Raw genomic sequence first — 22,180 nt, 5'->3', positions numbered from 1 at the left:
AGCTGAACTATAAAGAAAGCTGAGCACCGAAAAATTGATGATTTTGAACTGTGGTGTTGGAGAAGACTCTTGAGAGTCCCTTGGACTTCAAGGAGATCCAGCCAGTCCATCCTGAAGGAAATCAGTGCTGAATATTCACTGGAAGGACTGATGTTGAAGCTGAAACTCCAGTCCTTTGGCCACCTGTTTCGAAGAACTGACTCATTTGAAAAGACCCTGACGCTGGGAAAGATTGAGGGCAGGAGGAGAAGGGGACGACAGAGGATGAGATGGATGGATGGCATCACCAACCCAATGGACATGAATTTGAGTAAACTCCGGGAGTTGTCGATGGACAGGGAGGCCTGGCATGCTGCAATCCATGGGGTCGCAAAGATTCAGACATGACTGAGGGACTGAACTGAACTTAACTGATGAATCCTTACCTTGGACTATAATCAGGTGAAGACAGATTGGGTCCTTAGAACGTGTCGGTTACTTCTCAGCTTTCTGTATTCACTCAGCTGTAAAACCTAATGTTTGGTTTGTGGCTTTGCTTCAGATGATGTTCCTGGTGTGATGTTCTATCAGTGAAAACATTGCTCATATTCAAACTCATCAGGCCCATTGATCTGTATTGGAAAATGTCATGCAAGCATGTGTAATGGGTATCACACTAGGGCACAAGACATTCAAAGATGTATACATCATGGTCCTTGCCTCAGATATTTCAAAATCTTAGACTCAGGAGGAAAGGTTGTATTTTTTTTTTCCTTCTAAATATATTATTGCCTTGTTTGCCGTTTTTCTGGCCTATCCACCTGTACTGAAGAAAAGTAATTTTTGTAGTAAATCAGTTGTACATAGTCAAGTTTATCCTGAAAAGTTCAGCCCGCACCTGGCTTTCTTTGGCAGCTGAATAATATGGAAACTCTCATGATTTGCTGGCATACAACAGGACCCCCAGTGGGACCAGAGATGACTATGTACAACCTGTGGAAGGGCATGAGCTGAAGCTGCCACAGATGGGAAGAAGCAGCAGATTAGGCTCTAGAAATAGGAAGCACCTACAGAAGGATATGAAGAGACTGTGCTGAAAGCAGGAGGACCTAAAGGGACAGCTGATTATGGCAGCAAAGAAAAAGGCAGGGGTGTGGGGCAGAGAGTGGAGCTAAGATATTAAAAGGAATGAACACCATGCAGATGATGAGAGTTTTAAAATACTCTCCTTGATTTTTCACTAGGCTGTATGGAACCTCCAGATTCTCCTCCTACAGAATCTGGAGATCTAAAGACCATAGTCAGTAGAGTCTCATCTTCCTGAAATAATTTAGTTGTGATCGATCACCTAAAGGAAGAGAAACCATTTTTTTTTTTTTTTAACATAGTCTAGAAGATTTTGGGGCTTCCCTGGTCGCTCAGACAGTGAAGAATATGTCTGCAATGTGGGAGACCTGGGTTTTATCCCTGGCCTCGGAAGATTCCCTGGAGGAGGGCATGGCAACCCATTCAAGTGTTCTTGCCTGGAGAATTCCATGGACAGAGGAGCCTAGCAGGCTACAGTCCATGGGGTCACAAAGAGTTGGACACAGCTGAGTGAATAAGCTTATAATAGATTTTCAGAGTGTCTCTGATTCTATAAAGGACTAGAAAAGGACTGTAATAGCAATCTATTTTTTTTCCTCTTGGTTCTTAATTTTAAATAATATAAAGGAAATTCTTAAAAGGCAGAGAATCCCATGTACGTTAACTGTCTTCACATTCCTGTGTTCCCTTCCGTCCTCAGCCAGCTCATCCGTGTTTGTTGGGTAGTTGAAATGATACTGTTGGTCTGCATGTGGGTATGGGGGGCTGTAGGGTCTCAGATGGGGAGGGTCCTCATCTCCTGCTCTTGTTTCTCTCCCCATCCACTGCATTCTGTTGTGTTCAATGTGAGTGGGCTTTTGTTTGGACGTAGCCTTAAAAAAATGTGTCTAGCTGTCAGAAGGCTCTTTGAAGAGATCAGAGCTGTAATTCATGGATTCCCTCAGCCATCCCAGTGGAAGTCAAAAACAGAGATGGAATTTCTTGAAAAGATCTGTAAATGAGCCTTTTGTCTAATGGACAGGGGACCCTCCACGTTCTTGAGTGTTATACCAGCAGGAACATTGCCACATTGGACTGAGGAGAATAGAAAGAAGCTGAAATGAAACAAGACTGATAGACTTCTCAAATTCTATAGACAAGGAACCGAAAGAAGATGAAATAAGACTGATCAACTCCCCAAATTCTATAGGCAAGAAACAGGTTGATAAAACTGTTCAACCACAGGGCCTTCCCTGGTGGTCCAGTGGCTAAGACTCCACGCTCCCAGTGCTGGGGTCCCAGGTCAGAGAGCTAGATCCCACGTGATACAACTAAGACCAGGTGCAGTCAAATAAATAAATAAAAGTTTTTTTTTTTTAATGTGTGCAGTTTTGTGTGCAGCTGTTTTTAGTACATATAATGGTACCACTCTGTACATACCATTCTGTTTCTCTCTAAACATGTTTTGGTGTATGCTTCTGGCCTGTTACGCTCTGGGATTCTAGGCAGTACTTAGATATATTTTGCTTACCCTCCTGCTCCCCACTGCCACAGATAACTCTGTTCTATGCACCCTCCAGCAGGTCACTCACTTTCTGATATCTCCTGGGAGAGGATGTGTATCTGTGGGTCAATTTGCTGAGTCATACTGGTGGATCAGTGGTAACAAATCTACCTGCCAATGCAGGAGACGTGGGTTTGATCCATGGGTCAGGAAGATCCCATGGAGAAGGAAAATGGCAACCCACTCCAGTATTCTTGCCTGAGAAATCCCATGGACAGAGGAACCTGGCGGGCTCCAGTCCATGGGGTAACAAAGAGTTAGACACGGCTTAGCGGGGAAACAACAGCAGCAGGCTGTATATAATTACTTTGCTGGAATGGTTTTACCAGTTAACATTCCGTGTAGCAGCTTGCATCTTTGCCAACCCTAGAATTATCCAACTTTCTGATTTTTGCCGTGCTAATAGCTGTAAAATGATAGCTTGTCTTAATTTGCATTTTTCTGATCTCATACAAGTTAGAGCATCTTTTCATAGTTAGTTCAATCTTGTACTTTTTGTCACTTAAATGTATATCCATTGATATATGTCTCTCTAGTTTTCAGTGTCCTGGTTGATTATATTAAGAGGTATTTTGTTATAACAGTTAGGTTGAATCATTTGTAGCTGCCAAACTACTAGGTTGACTGGTTTTGACCTTTAAAAGCAGCTCGATCTGTGGTCCAGATTAATGTGTTGTTGAACATAAAGGTCTTTCCAAGTTTTCATTATTATAAATGATACTGCAGTAACCATATACTGTGCCTAGCATTTTCCTTGTTTTGATTTTTCCTTAGGATAAGTAAGGGAAAGATTACTGAGTTATGGACATTTTTGTGGCTATTGTTACATATTGACAAATCACTTTCTAAAAGGGCTGTACTGATTTACATTGTATATCAATTATATCACCGTACTAGTTTAACTTCATCATTATACATTATCATTTAAACAAATACTTGGATAACTATAAGGCATAACCTCTTTGTTATTTGTACTATTTAATTACAGTTCAGTTCAGTTCAGTTAGCATTAATCATTTATTCATGTATACATTGATGACCAATATGTTTTTATGAGTTTGGTCTATTTGTACCTTCAGCCCATTTTTCTTTTAGTGTCTTCTTGTTTTTTCAAAGTCATTTTGAGAATGGGTTTTAATATACTGTAATTTACCCTATCCTCAATTCCTGAAAGTGAAATCATTCACTTATATCATTTTATTCCTCAGATGACAATCCAAACAAAACACATGATAAAAAAGAGAAGAAGATGGTGGTTCAGAAGCCCCATGGTACTATGGAATACACTGTAAGTATAAACAGGTAGTACAAACATTTGTTAATACCGCTAGGTTTGCATAATGTTTCTCCTGACACATCCTGCCCCTTAGCTGCCTTCCCCTTGTGTAGCCATTAAATAGCAAAGCTTCTTAAGACCTCAGTCATTTCTCCTTTCTGTAGTTTTTCCCTGAATAAACCTATTGCTTGAATTACCTTTGATATGCCAGTGATGAGTAATTTTAGGTCTCCTTCCTGGTCATGCTTTCTGACTTCCCAAACCATTTATTCAGTTGTCTACTCAACACATTCACTTAGACCTTTGGGCTTGGCCTTTTTTCAAGAAGCAGTGACTCCATCATCCATACATTTTTACAAACCAGAACCTCAGCCTGAACATCATCTTCCTATCACTCTCTACATTCATTCTTCCTTTCTGTGACCATCCTGCAAGTCTAGGGCAGACTCCTTCATTTTACCGTCTCATAGAATTGTGTTCTTTTGCATAATCTTTATCAGTTTAACAGTGTTGATTCACTAGTGTAATTGTTATCTTTCAATGTCTGTCTTGTGCCTTAATTCATATACCCATGGAGAGAGACCAGATCCCATTTTGGTTGCCATTCTAATTCTGGTGCTTGCAGGGTATTAGACCTCCATATGGTTGAATCAGCAGACGAATGATACAGTGTATGTGTCCATGACTGCACCTCCCCATTATGTACTCATCTCTCCCATCACTCCATGAGTTTCTGAAGGCCAGCAGCTGTGCATGCTTATCCCAGGCCTGGCACGAAGTGGGCACTCAGTTATAGATCTGTTTTCATTACTTTGAACTGGCATTGCTGAGGAGTGATCTCTGATTTCTAGAAAGAAATTAAGTGCTGTTGCCCCTGCCCCTGTGTTTTCCTCATGTGTATTTATTTTCTACTCATTATTTGTGTGCAATGCCTGGCTCTCTATATAAGGCAAGCAGCAAGGCCTGTCCCTCCTTGGCATTTCTTCTAGAATGGTGAATCTTCTCCAAGCTTCTGTAAAGCATCACATTTGAAAGGTTGTTGCTGAACCATGGAAAGACGCCGGGATTCTTGGCCTCCGGAGGAGAAGAATTCAATTCAGGGCCAGAGACAAGGCTTAGTAAAACTTTAAGTTTTACTAAAGTATAAAGGAGATAGAGAAAGCTTCTGACATAGACATCAGAGGGAGGCAGAAAGAATACCCCCCTGCTAGTCTTTAGTTGGATGTTATATAGCTACTAGCAGTCTGCTAATTAAAGGCAGGAAATATCTCAAAACTCAGAGAATGGCACCAGGCCCCTCACCCACAAGATGCATTTTGAGATAATCTTGGCACCGGGGGAGTCATCCTGGGCCATAAAATAAATGACGTGAATCTTGAAGAAAGGCAGATTCCCATACGAATATATAGTTTCAATAACATAGATTAAGAGAACAGTGTATAACATACTGGTTTGTCAGGTCAGTTCTGAGCCTTTAGGCAAACCGGCTTGAAGACAGAGTCTGGGGTAAATGCATAGTACATTAAAATAGCTTAAGACAAACATTTCCTTAAGAAAAATGCATTGGTTAACTCAAGGTTTGAGAAAAGTTAAGTTCAGGTGGAACCAGGTGTCATTATGGCAACACAGTATTTTAAGACTAACCTCTTTTTAAACTTGTATAGAGAAGGGGAAAAAAATATATCTCGAGTTTGTTTCCTCCTGCTGCTTAAGAGAGAGATTAAAAAATGTCTGACACTTGCAGCCTATTTCCTCCATTTGGAGACCCCTGGCCTTCCTGCCTGTTACCTCCCACACTGGAGGCCCTGGCACTGGCATTTCATGCACAGTGCTCTGTGGACATCTTTCTAGGCATCTTTCTATGGTTTATAGGCCTGGGCCTTTCCAGGAAGATTTGGGGGTGATTATGTATGTCCCATTACCACTGGCTACAATATGTTGTTGATGCCCATAACACCTAGCACAGTGCCTTTACCTCCTGCAAGATCTTGCGAGAGTGTTGGATTGTTTATCACTAAAAACATCATTGATTCTAAAGCCATGTATATATCCTACAGTGTGACTCACAAGCACCTCCAAGGATATGAGAAGTAGTCTTTGCTAGGAGATGCTTCACACAGGGTGTACTAAACGATGCAGTGAAGCGTAAAAAATCAACCCCAAATTAATTCATATAAACGGGCGATCAAATTAGTAATGCAGATCTGTCCACCTGATTGATTCATGTTATGGAGATTAGTTGGCCAGTTATTTTGTGTACTTCTCATTATTAAAAGGTGACCCGTAACTTTGTGTTTAGAGAACCATGACCAGAGCCACTTACACAATTGCTTATATTGTTCCAGTCCTGTGAATGTTCAGGCATTTTGTTTAGTTTCAAACATTTAATGGTACAAGTATCCCTCCCCAGGTTCTGTAACTTGGTTCTGTATATATGTTTTATGCGTATATATGTGTAATACCTGCAGATCATTTAAGTTTTCCTCCTTCCCAGAAGGCCCTGTACATAGTATCCTCAAGTTTTTGTGTAAAAATATGAAGCCAGTTTATTGATCACTTGTCAGATGTATCTCCATTTGGATGAAGAAACTGAGGAACAGAGAAGTTAAGCAAGTGACCCAAGGTCACACAGCTGGCAAATGGCAGATTTGGATTCAGGTCCAACAGTCTGACTGTAGTCTGTCTACATTGTCAATCTGTGTCTTCTACTGACTCTAAACCTTGAACAACTGTGGGTTTGAATATATTATGTTAATAGGTACTACTTGAAAAAACATTTGAAAACTTTTTTGTTAACCTTTAGTACTGATGATTTTGCTCAGGGTAAGGTAGGGGCATCTGTTAAGTTTTCAGTAACTTTAAAAAAATTTATGTATTTCTATCTTGTTCTAGAAATGTTTGAGGTAGTTTTAGTGTAATCTGTAACTATGAACTTGGTTATAGTTCTGGGACAGTTATAGAACTGGGACAAGTGCACCTAGTCGGTGGGCTTTTGATACCTGAGGGCAGTGAGTGGTAAGTGGAACTCGACATCTGTCTCATTTCATCTGCTTACAAATTCCTTCAGGCGCCTCAAATCTCCGCCTGTAATTCAAGGCTCGCCTGGCGGAGCCCGTTGTGCTTACAGAGTTAGCCACCGGTGTTGACCCAGGGCTGTAGTTGGGAGCATCTCGGTGCTGGGTCTTCGTTGTCTCTGGGGCTTTCTCTTGTTGCAGTGCGGAGGCTCCACACCGCAGCGGCTCCTCTTGTGAACACAGGCTCTGGGGCACGTGGCTTTCAGTAATTGCAACGCATGGGTTCCGTGGTTGCGCATCCCGAGCTCTAGGTCACAGGCTCGGTCGTTGTGGCAGGAGGGCTTAGTTGCTCCACAGAATGTGGGGTCTCCCCAGATCAGGGATCAAACCTGTGTCTCCTGCGTTGGCGGGTGGATTCTTTTTATTTCCTCTTTTTATTCCTCTTCCTCCTCTATTAGAGAAGGACAGAGACATGAACAGCTGAAACATACCACAAATTTTATGGATTTAAAGAATAACACTAATTTGGCTGACTGTGGGAAATTGTCATGTTACTGTCAGTGGACAGTTTTTGGTCGCTAGTCTGAGTCCTTTTAGATTTCCATGCCTTTCACTGTATTCATTCATCAAATATTTAAATGCCTTCTATGTGTCAGGCACTGTGGGGAAAATGGTCTTTAACAGGCCACAATCCAGGATCCTAAAGTATAGTAAAGAGACAGGCAAATAGAAAAATGCGAAGAGAGAAACTAGCTCCATTTCCCCTATGAATAATGTTATGTGTAATATTTCTTTTCTTTTTAGCATTATATTATAACTCGTAGACCCTCTGCTCCACACACCTAAGTTGTGCCAGAGTAAGCTTAGAAATCTATTAGTAGACAGTGAAATTTGCAAATAAGGGAGCCCAGAAATGAATAATATTTAAGACTTTTTTGTTAAGAATTGAGAATGTATTTGCTTTTTTCATAATACATTTGGATGTATGTGTTACTTTTTTATTCACTCATATCAAAAATAGATTAATGTGACTATCAGGAGAAAGATTTTGTCTGTCTTTTGCTTTGTGTATTGAATCTTGTTTGTTTGATTATTCTAGGCTGGAAGCCAGGACACCCTAAACTCCATAGCACTGAAATTTAACATCACTCCCAATAAATTAGTGGAACTGAATAAGCTTTTCACGCATACTATTGTTCCAGGCCAGGTAATGATTTTCTTATTGAATTTTCCTTTAGAAACATTTTACTTTTAGAAATTTATTTTCACTGCCATTTTTAATGACTTGCTCTTAGCGTGTCAGGACTGTCATCATTGTTATTGTGTCTTGGTTCAGTCTCTTAGATCCAAGACTTCTGAAAGCGTCCTGATGCTTATGAACTGTTCAGAGATAAATGCTTTGCAAATGATTAACACAGGTGATTTAACTATCCTTTGTGTTAATAGATGTTTCCATCAAGAAAAGTTAAATTAATGTAACTTTTTTCCCTGTAGAATTTCATGCAGATATTCTTCAAATGTTTAATTTAGAATTGCAAGTTTCAGTTTAGTCCTCTCATGGGGTATATTATGGCCATCATTTTATTTTAAATATTAAGGCAAAATTTTTGTCATTTTGGCCTTCACTTGATACCATGACAAAAGTAATCAATCTGGCCACAGGTGGAGACCTTCAGCAGGATCATTAAGAAAAGGCCACAGACACATGAAAAGATGCTCATCATTGCTAATTATTAAAGAAATGCAAATAAAAGTACAATGATGTATTACTTCACACTGGTCAGAATGGTAGCCATCAAAAAGTTTACAAATAAATAAATTTTTAGTGACATTGAGTTCTCTCACAGTGGATGCTGCTACTTCTAAGAAAAACTTCATTTGGGCAATAGTAGTATTCTTTGCATTTATTTCAAGGGCAGCAAATGAAGCCACCAGGCTATAAATTGGCCAGTTTGAACAGTCATGCTTTTGGTATTTATGTCCTTGTCATAAATGAGAGAAATTAGTATACTGCCAGTACCAGGTAATTGAGGGCAAATATGAATTAAAATTTTTCAAAAATTAATACATTTTTACCTCTGGGAAATTAATAGATTTTAGTCATTTTTATTGGGTTTCTTATAGTCTGGGATATTGCTGAATAATGTGTTAACTGACCCATAGCATATCCTTACTAATTCAAGCTGTAGCCGCTGGAACTTACTAAGATAACTTAGGGTGATTCTTTATTCTTTTACCAGGTCCATGAACAAAATAGTTTATTGGTACTGGATTAAGGCCCAGCAGCTAATAGGAGGTATAGGAACTGTCTTCATATGCCCTGTTGTTGTTATTCAGTTGCTCAATCATGTCCAACTCTGTGACCCCATGGACTGTAGCACACCAGGCTCCTCTGTCCTCCACTGTCTCCTGGAGTTTGCTCAGATTCATGGCCATTGAGTTGGTGATGCTATCTAACCATCTCATCTAACCATCTTAATATGCCTCCTTAAGGATAATAATACAAAAATAGGTGCTCCAAAGCTTCATTTCCTTTGACCCTTTAATAGCTATTAAACTTGGGCAAGTCACTTCCTTTTTGACCTTGGTTTCATCTCTGAAATGAGGGGTTGGCCTACATTTACTGAGATGGTCCTTCTTGCCTTTGTTGTGCTGTGTAGCCCTCATATAACTAAACAATTATCTGCTGTTAGTTGTCCCGAGATCTGGCTGTGCTCATGATTTTTCTGGCAAAGATGAGGAATTAAGAAGAGTGATCCAGACTCACTTGCATGTTTTAGGAGGACATATAGTGACTGGACTTCTCCATGTTAACACTGTCACTTCTATCTACAGTACAGTGGGCTATTTAAGCATAGGAATTATCTCTTTGATTTGACATTTAGAATGTCAGGCAATAGAATCTCAACCTATGTTGCCTAACACTTGTCAAGAGCTCAGGTGCAAAAAGAAAATATTAATAGAGAATTGACATCTGTTTGGAAGAAATCTGTTTCTGTCCTAGCCCAGAAACATACAATAAATGAGAGCTGTATACTAAGACCATGTAATTTTAGCCTTCTGTAAATTACATTCACGAAACTCTGACCTTTTGACATTTGCCACCGACCCATTTTGACACTGTTACAAAGAACAGTCCTTCAAAACTGGTTATTGCATTTACTGTCAATGTGTCATTAGGACAAAGAGTTCACTGTGAGACACATTTTTTTTTTTTTAATGAGGCTTCGTGGGAGACTACTTGTACTAGTAAGAAACTGGTTTGTTTTTATTTTATGGATAGTGAATTCTGTTGACTCATGATGTCTATCTCTTTGCATTGGTTATTTGGAAACTTAGACCAAATTGTATGGCCCACTTCTTAATGAATGTTTGGTAATTTGGAAGCTCATATTTTCAGTACTATCAGTCCTCATCTTATTTCTCCTTGATGATGATTTTTCCACCTTATCTTAAGGTGTGTTTTGTTCTTGGCTCACTTTTTTTCTGGATTGAAGAGAGATTTAAAAGAACTAAAGTTAAAATTTGTCTATGACAAACCTAGACAGTGTGTTGAAAAGCAGAGACATTTCTCTGCCAACAAAGGTTCGTATAGTCAAAGCCATGGTCTTCCCTATGGTCACATACGGTTTTGAGAGCTGGGCCATAAAGAAGGCAGAACGCCAAAGAATTGATGCCTTTAAATTGTGGTGCTGATGAAGACTCCTGAGAGTCCCTTGGACAGCAAAGAAATCAAACCAGTCAACCTTAAGGGAAATCAACCCTGAATACTTGTTGGAAGGACTCATGCTGAAGCTCTAGTATTTTGGTTGTCTGATGTGAACAGCCAACTCATTGGAAAAGTCCCTGATGCTGGGAAAGATTGAGGGCAGGAGGAGAAGAGGTTGTCAGAGGTGAGATGGTTGGATGGCATCACTGACGCAGTGGACATGAACCTGGGCAAGCTTCAGGAGATGGTGAGGGACAGGGAGTTCTGGCGTGCTACAGTCCATGGGGTCGCAAAGAGTTGTACACAACTGGGCTACTGAACAACAAAGTTAAAATAGAGATATGCAAAGGAATGATTTGAGTGAGCCCAGACTCTTGCCTCTTCCCATACAAAAAAAGTGCTAAATTCCTTAACCTGGGATATCTGGTTTTCTTTAGCAATAATCTATGATGTTCAAACTACCTGCCCTTTGTAAAACTCCTCCTATAACCTGGCTCCTCCCCTTGCCTCCTCAGAGCAGTTCTCTCAGGGTTACTTGAGATGCTGTCTCCTGGGCTTAAGTCCTAAAACTTCCCACTGAATAAAACAGAACTCTCAAAAATAAATAAGTAAATAAAATAGAGATATGACTAGAAGATGGGGCAGAGTGTTCAGTAACAATATTGAACAGTTGTTACATGATTAAGCTGTGAATTACGGTAGCTCAGATGGTAAAGAACCTGCCTGCAATGCAGGAGACCCCGGTTCAGTCCCTGGGTTGGGAAGATCCCCTGGAGAAGGGAATGGCAACCGACTCCAGTATTCCTGCTTGGAGAATCCCATGGACAGACCATGGGGGTCACAAAGAGTTGGACATGACTGAGTGACTGACACTTTCACATTCACATGTTTTATAACATTAGAGGTCATTTTAAGATAGTATTTGACATAATGCCAGAATGTAGCATGTGTTGTTAAAAGAGTGTTGAATAACAGAATCGTAATAGCATTTCGGGAACCAGAATATCTTGCAGAAGAAAGCAGTTTAGTGCAGTATGGGCTCATTCGCTCAGTTGTGTCCGATTCTTTGTGGCTCCATTGACTGTGGCCCGCCAGGCTCCTCTGTCCATGGAATTCTCCAGGCAAGAATACTGGAGTAGGGTGCCATTTCCTACTCCAGGGGATCTTCCTGACCCAAGGATCGAACCTGCGTCTTTTGTGTCTCCTACATTGACAGGTGGATTCTTTACCACCAGCGCCACCAACTTAGGGGATTTTTAGATAAGCCAAACAGTGATGGAAGAGAAGGTGCTGAGATTATTGATGCTGCCGTGTATAGTTTTTCACATAAGGACCTTACTGCATTAGCCCTCACGGCCTTCTTGGAGTCAGAAAGCCTCTATGCATCCTGTTTGTTCCTGACACGAGTGTTATGTTTAGAAGTATGCCATGCTACTCTCGCGTCTATGCCCATGTACTATTGTACCCTGCCCTGAAAGGCTGTTCCCTTCCTGTCCAAATTCTGCTGCCCACGGCTTCATCTGGACTCACCTGCTTCACATAGCCTATGCAGAATATCCCCCCACCTTTCTCTCTTCTGTGAGAGCCTTGCAGTATGTTCAACACCCTTTGTACCGCACACATTCCTGTTGCTGAATATTATTTCACAAATTAGTCAGGGAGACCCCGAGTAAGTCAGAAGTTCAGTGCAAGCCAATGAGGTCTTCATCCCACACCCAGTGTGGTAACTGTGCGGAGAGTCACTGCTCTGAACACTGCCCTGGTTCTTGGGACTCACCTAGCCTGTCTTTCCCATTCTCAGGTTCTTTTTGTGCCAGATGCCAACTTTCCCTCGAGTACCTTAAGGTTATCATCATCCAGTCCTGGTGCTACTGTCTCTCCTTCATCATCAGATGCAGAATACGATAAACTGCCTGTATGTATTTCATTCCTGCACTGAAGCTCAGATTTATCAGTACCGGTTTTTGAGTTATTATAGAAAATAGCTCACGTTATTTTTCTCAAGAGTTCATCTGAAACTCTCCTCCCTCACTGAAGAGGTGGGGTTAAAATAATTTGTCATTAGTTGAGAGAAAAAACCTGTTCACATTTAAGGTCTCAAAGGCAGAAATGCATGTCTTGTTTATGTAGAAGTTAAACTCTCAGTGAGGCCAGTAGTTTATTTGTAACACTTTTACTCCTTTTTCTACAGAATTTGAATGAGTTCAATATGAATTCTTTCATTTAAGGTATTTTCTAAAGATGTGATGAGGCATTTTTATATGTTCATACATATACGCTTTAAAAATCTTAGTTTGACTTGGGTGATTATTTTTGAAGGATGGAAGACATTTGCCTTTTATAAATATTAAAGTTTAATAAAAACAGGTTACTTATAGGAAACTTAGATAACTGAATTCATATAAATAAATAATATTTTTAAAAGTGCTTCTATTTGTGGAAATTTTTGCTTTCTAAAGGATGCTGACTTAGCAAGAAAGGCCTTAAAACCCATCGAGAGAGTCTTATCATCCACTTCAGAAGAGGACGAGCCAGGAGTGGTAAAATTTTTGAAAATGAATTGCCGGTACTTCACTGATGGAAAGGTATATGGCTATGCAATTTGTTTTTTTTTTTTTTTCTTAGAATCTGTGGAAAACTAAACCAGTTCCAAATTACCAAAGGCAGACTACTTAAAAATATCTTACCTGAAGTTTCAGCTGCAGGATTTCACAACTGTGCATTTGTTTTTTCCTCTTGGATGCCTGGCATTTTACTTACTAAGGGAATAGTAACCATTGAGCGGAAATGTGTTCCTTTGTGATCTTGGGTTTATCACTTATATTTCAGTTCTTAGCCCATGAAGTTTTAGGGAGACAGTATAGAATGTGTTTTAACAGCAAATGCTAGAGTCAGAGTAACTGAACTTAAATCCAGCTCTACCGCCACTAGCTCTGAGACCCCGGGGAAAATATTTACATTTCCTAAGCTTCCATTTTCCTCATCTATGAAGTAGGAATAATAATAAAATTTAATTAGTAGGGTGTGCTAATTAGAAGATAATTCATGGTAACCAACAGGGATGTACTGTGTAGAGAGCCCAGTGTTATGTGGCAGCCTGGCTGGGAGGGGGGTTTATGGCTGAGTCCCTTTGCTGTTTGAATCTATCACAGCATTGTTTGTTGATTGGTTATACCCCAGTGCAAAATAAAACATTAAAAAAATAATTAAAAACAAAAAAAGATGATTCATTTAAGGAGCTTAGCACTTGACCTGGAAAATGCTAAGTTATCAACTTGTTTGCCACTAGAGATGCTGGTTTGAAAATGTCTGTTATATAATTTTTTTAGTTTTTTGCTTGTTGGTGTTTTGTGTAAAAAACAAATCTGACTTTTAATGAGCCTCTGAAGAAGGGGTAATGTTGATATAAAGCGAATTCCTGTGCTCTTAGGAATGCTGGGTTCCAACGGTAGGAAAAACTTTTGCAACCAAGAATAAGTAATGTCTGAAAGGCAAAACTTTTTGCTAAGGTGATCACTAAACTCATTAAGAGTATCAGAATAAATAATTTACCTAAAGGGAGTCGTCTGTATTCTACTGTGCCTGGTAGACAATATCCCCATGGTCAACATGGTCTACCATGTAAACCAACAAAGTTTCAGACAAGCTCCCACCATGCTACTGTTTTTGCTTTCTTTTTTTTTCTTTTAGGCCACACCACATGGCTTGTGGGATCTTAGTTCCCCAAGCACGAATTGAACCCAGGCCCTCAGTAGTGAAAGTACTAAGTCCTAACCACTGGAACAACAGGGAATTCCCAGCTTCTCTTTGCTTTCAGTTTCCATGGTTTGAATATATTCACTTCTGTTTGTAAAAATTTCATATTCCTGTTTGCTGAATGTGGGCTTTCTGAGCATCTTAGATCAAAATATTAGGGATGTTCTTTGGCACCGAGACTGAGATAGCTGCCCCCAGAGCACAGTGCCATGCACTTGCTGGACAGGTGAATACGTGCTGAGTGAATTGTAAAGTCCACAGTTGTCAGTCAGGACACCACCTGGGACAGCCCTTCTCATTTTACCAACAGGGAACTAGGGAATCTGAGACATACATGTGAAACCCAAGATCCCTGTTCTATTGAGCAGCCATGCTCGAACCAGGCTCAGCTGACGGCCACAGCGAGGCATGTCTGGTTCTCTGACTCAGCACTCCGCACCCAACGATGCAATTTCTTCAGCCTGTTTTTCCAGTAGAAGGGTTGCAATTGTCCTGTCAGATACCGGGGTTCACGAAGTCAGTGGAATGGCAACATGGGTTCACTAAAGCTACTATGTTGGCCGCATCTCGCCTGTAGCGACTCTGTTCTGTCTTCTTCCTCAGGGTGTGGTCGGAGGCGTCATGATTGTCACTCCTAACAACATCATGTTCGACCCTCACAAGTCCGATCCCCTGGTCATTGAAAATGGCTGTGAGGAATACGGCCTCATCTGCCCCATGGAAGAGGTCGTTTCCATCGCCCTCTACAATGACATCTCCCACATGAAGATCAAAGATGCCTTGCCATCGTAAGACACCTTTCTTTGTTTACCAGCCAAGGGAGTACTGGGAGAATTAAATGCAATTAAAAAGTGAGGGCATTGGTGGGAGTGAGAGACTGTGTAGAGGTGAATTTGAAGGTAGAATATCTGTACTAAATTTTTAAGAAATAGAAAAAAGAGAAAATGGAAATGATAAAATCAATAATAGGGAGGAGTAGAACATTCACAGATGAGAAAATCAAAAAAGCTAGCATGTAAAAATGCTGTTTCTTTGGCTTCTTTTCCTGGATGTCGTTCTTAATTTACGAAAGAATAAGTGAAGTTTCTCTGAAAGAATTTGTCTGATTATCAAGAGTTAATCAGGATTTTCTATTCGGTTTAATTGGTAAGCAGAGTTATATTCTTCCTCAGCTTGTGTCTTTCCTTAATCCTTTGTGGAGAGAGATTGGAGTGGACAGTGCAGAGACACTGCCTTGTAGCCAGACTACGTTAAATGGTGTGAAAGAGAGTAACAGTAGTTTATTTTGTCTCTGAAATGTAGGTGGATATTGCTTTAGTTCTGATTCCTTTTGTCTTCTAAAACTGAGTTTTTTGATTGAAAAAAGAGAAGCTCCCCATGAAGAAACAGCTGAAGGAAACTCAGAGAATCGATTCACTTGTAGAGCTAATCTGATTCTTTGTCATCTTGTCAGTGTGCCTCATTCTGTATACTGTGTATGTGCTCGCAGTAAACATCTTTGGAAGCTCTCAGTGGTAGGAAGGAAGAGACAGCAGTGGGTCCAGCAGTACAAAGGGAAACCTGCCCCTTGGACTCATAAAAAGAATGAAAGGAAACTAGGGAGCTAACCCAGAAACAGAGTCCCTAGGGGTTTATGCCGGCAGGCTCCCCTGGACTTCTGCAGTCCTTACTGATCCACTAGACCCTGCAGTGGCCTAGCCACTGGAGGAACCATGGAAGCAGGGCCCCTGAGGTCTCTGAGTCCTGGCTGAAGCGTCTAAGTGAGAGGTTCTAGGAGGCAGTACAGCAGGCCAGGAAGTTTTGCGTGACGATGCCTGGATTTTCTGTCACTGTATGACTCCACGACCTTCCTGAGTAACTCAATCTTGAGCCTCAGTTTTCTCATCTGTATAATGGAATTAATAGTATTTTTTAGCCTGCAGAGCTGTTACAAGAACTAAAAGGGTCGATATACCAAAACTCTTAGAAAATAACCTGCTGCCTAATATGTATTGAACCTTCTGTGCATATCTGAAACTCTTCATTATTCTGTGGGAATCTTCTATTCATGCAGATTGAGGGTTCTAATACATCTGAGTGCACGCCTCTTGTGTGGCAGGGATATGTTGACGAGTGGGTCACAGCCACTGTCTCTGTCTGCTGGGTACAACAGGCGGACAGGAGTGGTATCTGAACAGCACTGTAGACCTAGACATGAACATAGCGTTCCATAAGAACCATGTGAGGGAGTGTCCAGCCGTCTTGGAATCTTTAGATGAGAAGGAGGAAAGGGAGTGAAGGAGTTAGTTTTGGAAAGAATGAACATGGGGTTCTTTGTGATAAGAGGAAAGAAGACAAGAACAGGTAAAGAAACAGTTAAGTTTGGAAGTGGATGGCCAGGCAGTTAGGGGCATTTCCTCCCCAGTGATGGCTTTTAATGGAGCAATTCTATTGCACATCTTCAGGGTAGGATGTTAAGTGTTCTTTAGTAATAGGGAAGATACATCCTTACAGAAAGCATTCTCTCATTGTGAGATTGTGTTTCATGGTCCGAGGCTAATGCTGTAGCTGGGGGGAGAGGGAAGAGTTGAGAATTGGCTCCTGGTGTGCTGAAATTATTTCAGAGTTGTAGTGATTGTTCCTGTGGATGCAGGGATCTAAAGATGTTTTTAGTCTAATGAAGAGTATGTGCACCAATGAGCAAAATAGAATGAGGTAGTAGAATCAGTGGCAAATGAATTTGGTACTGACCTCAGAATTCCATCAACTGTTGAAAAGTTTAAAGTAGTTTAAATTTCATTATTTAAAGTTATATGTTAAAGCAAGAAGTGCAAATTATCTGGTTGCCATGTGCAAATGGTTTTTATTTATTTTTATTATTAACAAAATTTTTTTATTAGAGGATAATAAAAGTGTGTGTGTGTAAAACCTCTCGATCTTTACCTTCAGGCCTTATATACTTTGTGCAAGACATTTTGTAGCTCCAGCTGCCATGGAGACTAGGAAAGGAACAACTGAAGGGATTATTGGTCATCATTAGGTCCCTGGTTGAGTCTAGAAAACATTAATTAACAGCAGAGCCAGTTGACACCACTGTGTACATTGCCCCAGAAGAGCTTGGCAGCTGCAATACAAAAAAAAAAAAACAAAACAGATGGCTAAATTAATCCTGGTTTGGATTACGTAGAACAAGAAGGAAGGGGTAGATGAGAAGGTAATATAGGAGGCTGGTTAGAGTGCAGTCATATGCTTTCTTTGTGGAAGTTAAGCTAGCCAGGGAAGTAAGAGATGAGGAAGGGACTTAGGTGTTCATTGGAAGATGGTTTTGCTTATCAGTGTGATCATTAAGTATGTGAAAAGCTGGGCTTCTTTGTTATAGGACTGACTTTGGTCTTTAATATGCCAAACTAAATTTGGGGTCTGAAAATGGAAATTATGCTACATTATACTTGACTCTAAGATTGAAGCATCTATAACATCTCTTGAGATGCTCATGGTGAGCAGAACATTTTTGTGTGTGCAGGCTTCTTCCAAACAGAGACACTGTCACAATTGTCTTTTAGCATATATGGTGTATAGGGGCTCAGCGAATGGTTATTGAATTGAAATGAATTATGAATTAGAGGCCTCTTAAAGCATTTATCGGGCTTCCCTGGTGGCTCAGAGGTTAAAGTGTCTGCCTGCAATGCAGGAGACCCGGATTTGATACCTGGGTCAGGAAGATTCCCTGGAGAAGGGAATGGCAACCCACTCCAGTATTCTTGCCTGGAGAATCCCATGGACGGAGGAGTCTCGTAGGCTACAGTCCACGGGGTCGCAAAGAGTCGGACGTGACTGAGTGACTTCACTTTCACTTTAAAGCATTTATCAGAGCCTAACAGTTACATAGGCTTTTATTTTATATTGGAAAAAACCTGGATGCTCCATGCAAGTGATTTATTCAGTAACTTTGGGGAGACAGTCTTGTAACTTGAACTCCCTAGGACTTTGCTGAGTATTGTCATAATCATTTCAAAGCCAGAATAATAAAGTATTACCTGAATATGATCAAGCCTTTTTAGAAAATTTAGTTCTGAAATCTAAACATGTTATTTTTAAAAAGGGTTTCATATCTGTGTTTTAGTCCATATCGACAGTAAGGTAAGTAAACTGTGGAGGACTTTGGAAAACATGTTTAATCAATATTTTTTGTATAATTTAAATCTGGGTAATAAAGCATCTGTCACTAAGGAAAAATAATTGACCTTGTCCCAGGAAACTGTTTCAGCTGATAAAACAGCTGCTTATTGCCATAAAGTAAAATGATAGTGTAATAAAATGAAAGAGATAAGAAATGTAAACTGATTGTTGTAAGTAAGAACTTATTTGACTTATTTTCATAAATTTTTAAACTATAAAATTGAGCTGGTGCTATGTACCTGCAGTAATAGTGGAAATAATCCCCTTGTATCTCTTTTAGGAGTAGAAGGATGTCTCTTTTTGAAAGCGTTGGATCTTAAACCATGAAACCAAAATTATGGTTCCATGTCAGTTACTTTACAGAGCAGTTAAATGAGTAGCTACTTCGTCAATGAGCCATTCTGATTCATGTCAATGTATGGCAAAACCACTACAATATTGTAAAGTAATTAGCCTCCAATTAAAATAAATAAATTTTAAAAAATAAATAAAAATATTTTTTAAAAGTAATGTAGTTGGTTTATGTACTATTTTATGAAAAAAGGAAAAGCCTTGAATATCTAAGGAATTTTAGACATAGTACTACAACATTCCCTCTCCTTTGTCCTTCATGAAAATCAGAAACTTTATTTCATCATTAAAAATCTGGTGGGTGACATCTCCATGTTCATAAATGACCTCAAATACCATTCATTTGCTTCTAATAGGATATGCAAGCAACTCTCATGGTTCTTTATTTTGCCACTTTTTATGGCTGATTTAATTTTTCATTTTGAAGTCAGTCTCTTGATTTTATTTCCTTGCTTTAAAGTCCTTTAAACATAAATTTGAGTTGTGGTATATTTATGTTTTGGTTTTTTGGTTGGATTTTGTTTCAGTTTTTTTTTGCCTTTCATCCTTTTGCTTTTGGTTTTGCTTTTAACATTCCATGTGCACCCACAATTTTTCCCCCCGCAGTGACCTACCTCAGGATCTTTGTCCTCTGTACAGGCCTGGAGAATGGGAAGACCTGGCTTCAGAAAAGGATATCAACCCGTTCAGTAAGTTCAAATCTCTCAACAAAGAAAAACGGCAGCAGAGTGGAGAGAGAACCATCACTTCAGATTCCACACCAATGGGACCTTCAGAGAAGTCACCAGAATACACAGAAACAAAGCCCTCAGACAGCTCTGTGTCAGACAAGGTAAAGGAACTGGAATCCGCTGCAGAGGCAACCCAAGAATCTACCGCAGTAGCTCACGTCAGCAAGGAACCTTCTGACACTCGGGCTGCATTTGAATCTGTAGCCAAAGAAAATTCTCTTTTAGGGGAAGATGATGACTTCGTTGACTTGGAAGAACTTTCTTCTCAAACTAAAGGTGGAACGGACAAAAGAGACACCTCAAAGGAGTGCCTTTCTCTTGATCCAGAGGAACTAAGGAAGACTAAATCACGAGTAATCAGCTCTACGGAAATTCAGTCAGCCCTGAATTTTTCGGGAACAGGGTGTGATGCTGAACTGAAGGGAGCCCTAGACTTAGAAACCTGTGAGAAACAAGATATGATGCCAGAGGTGGACAAGCGGTCTGGGTCCCCAGAAAGCCAAATGGACAACACACTGAACATCCACGAAGATTTAGATAAAGTCAAACTCATTGAATATTACCTTAATAAGAACAAAGAAGGGTCACAGTTACCTGATAACGTGCAGAAGGCAGAATTAAGCGATGGCAAAAGTACTGAGCCAGTGGGAATAGACATCACCCTTAGTAGTTCTCTTCCCCAAACAGGTGATCCCCCGATTGAGGGCAAGGAAGAGCCAGATAAAACCTGGGCAAAAGAGAAAACACCCCTTCCGTTGCAACTGAGCTCCTCTACAGAAGAAAGTATGAATAAAGAGTATCCAGATACTTCTTTGGAACCTATTCTGGACAATAGCGGCCAAGGTGCACAAATGGATAATAAATCTGAAGTTCAGTTATGGCTATTAAAGAGAATTCAGGTACCCATTGAAGGTAAGCCATTTTTAATTTCTTTCTATTCTGTTCTATAGGCATATCTTGTTTTATTGTGTTTCACAGAAACTGCATTTTTTTTTACAAATTGAAGATCTGTGGCAACCCTGCATCAAACAAGACCACTGGCGCCCTGTTTCCAACAGTATTTGCTGACTTTATGTCTCTGTTTCACATTTTGGTAATTCTTGCAATATTTCAGGCTTTTTCATTATGATATTTGTAGTGATCTGTGATCGGTGATCTTAGATATTACCCCTGAAGGTTCAGATGGTGGTTAACATTTTTTTAGCAATAGAGGATTCTCTAATTACATTGTACTCTTTTATAGATATCATGCTATTGCACACTTAATAGACTACAGTATAATATAAACCTGACTTTTATAGGCACTGGGAAACAAAAAAAAATTGTGTTACTCACTTGATTGTGATATTTGCCTTATCGTGATAGTCTGGGACCAAACCCACAATATCTCCAAGGTATGCCTGTATAGTTGCCTTTCTAAAATTTGCAGATGCAATGGCAAAAGTGGTACAGTTATTTGAGAACAGTGTTTCCTCAATAGAGCATATCTTTATTGATACACAGAAGGGTTTGAACTGCACAGGTCCACTAGTATACAGATTTTTTTTCCAATAAATTTGAAATACAGTATTGCACCATCCATAGTTGTTTGAATCTATGGAGGAGGGCTATGGAGAGACAGCTCTAAAGTTATATGTGTATTTTTACTGCAGAAGTGTCAGCATCTCTAAACCCTCTGTTGTTCAAGGGTCAGTAGTAATTGGGAAGAATCAGCAATATATGGTATCTATTTTGAACATTGAACTATGACACAGAATTCTATAAAGAAAGGGGTGTGCTTTTTAAAAAATCTTTCAAGGAACTTTTCCTTTTTCACTTCGGTTTTTGAAGGTATTTCAGTTTTAAACTGAATGGCATTGTGGTGTGATTTGGTCCTCAGTATCATTCACTGATATGTATTCTTGCAGATTGTCACAAATCTCTACTCTTTGCTGTTGTGTTGGGTTTTATCCTTATTCCTAGTTTGTAGCATCTCAGGTGATGTAGACCAATGTGAAACATCCAGAACTTTCACCTTCTGTGCTTAAGAAGGTCTGAAACATTTAGTTAGTCCTAATCTAACATGATCATGTTATATGATGTTTATGTCATATGCTTTGACTTTCCACCACTAAGAGGAGACTGGAAATTCTAAGTTGAAATATTTCGGTATCACCAATATTGTTAGTAATGGAGTTTTCTTTTTTTCATGTGTGATTCAGATATACTTCCTTCAAAAGAAGAGAAAAGCAAGACTCCACCCATGTTTCTGTGCATTAAAGTGGGAAAACCAATGAGGAAATCTTTTGCCACTCACACGACAGCCGTGGTCCAGCAGTATGGCAAACGAAGAAAGCAACCGGAGTACTGGTTTGCTGTTCCTCGGGAGAGGTGAGTGTGGGCTAGAATAGGAAATCTGTTGGTCAAGTAGACTCTAAATGCATCTCAATTTTTAATTTAGTCTTAAAATTCTTGATTTTATTCTTGAATAAGAGATTTCTCTTCATGGTACATCTTAGAATTTCTAAAAGGATATTATTTCAGTAGCTTTGGGCTTAAGGGTGGTTTCAATATAGCAAATTTGAAGTCATCTTTGGT

The 22,180-nt window shown here is 39.8% G+C and overlaps 1 protein-coding gene across 4 annotated transcripts in view; it reads left to right on the top strand.

Moving 5' to 3' along the window:
- The window catches only part of NCOA7 (nuclear receptor coactivator 7), a 159,485-nt gene that overhangs the window by 96,475 nt on the left and 40,830 nt on the right, over positions 1–22,180 (top strand). For 3 of the 4 annotated variants that reach the window (XM_061131670.1, XM_061131668.1, XM_061131669.1), the window contains 7 exons: positions 3,817–3,896; positions 7,998–8,105; positions 12,409–12,522; positions 13,067–13,192; positions 14,967–15,151; positions 19,479–20,515; positions 21,805–21,973. In XM_061131670.1, coding sequence (XP_060987653.1) covers positions 3,817–3,896; positions 7,998–8,105; positions 12,409–12,522; positions 13,067–13,192; positions 14,967–15,151; positions 19,479–20,515; positions 21,805–21,973 — 1,819 coding nt within the window. The remainder of the gene's footprint in view (positions 1–3,816; positions 3,897–7,997; positions 8,106–12,408; positions 12,523–13,066; positions 13,193–14,966; positions 15,152–19,478; positions 20,516–21,804; positions 21,974–22,180) is intronic. The other variant, XM_061131671.1, reaches the window with a different exon arrangement.

The sequence above is a fragment of the Dama dama genome, chromosome 28, assembly GCF_033118175.1.
Source record: "Dama dama isolate Ldn47 chromosome 28, ASM3311817v1, whole genome shotgun sequence".
Taxonomy (NCBI): Eukaryota; Metazoa; Chordata; class Mammalia; order Artiodactyla; family Cervidae; genus Dama; species Dama dama.
Note: the sequence above shows the minus strand (reverse complement) of the source record. Positions and strands in the feature narration are given on the sequence as shown.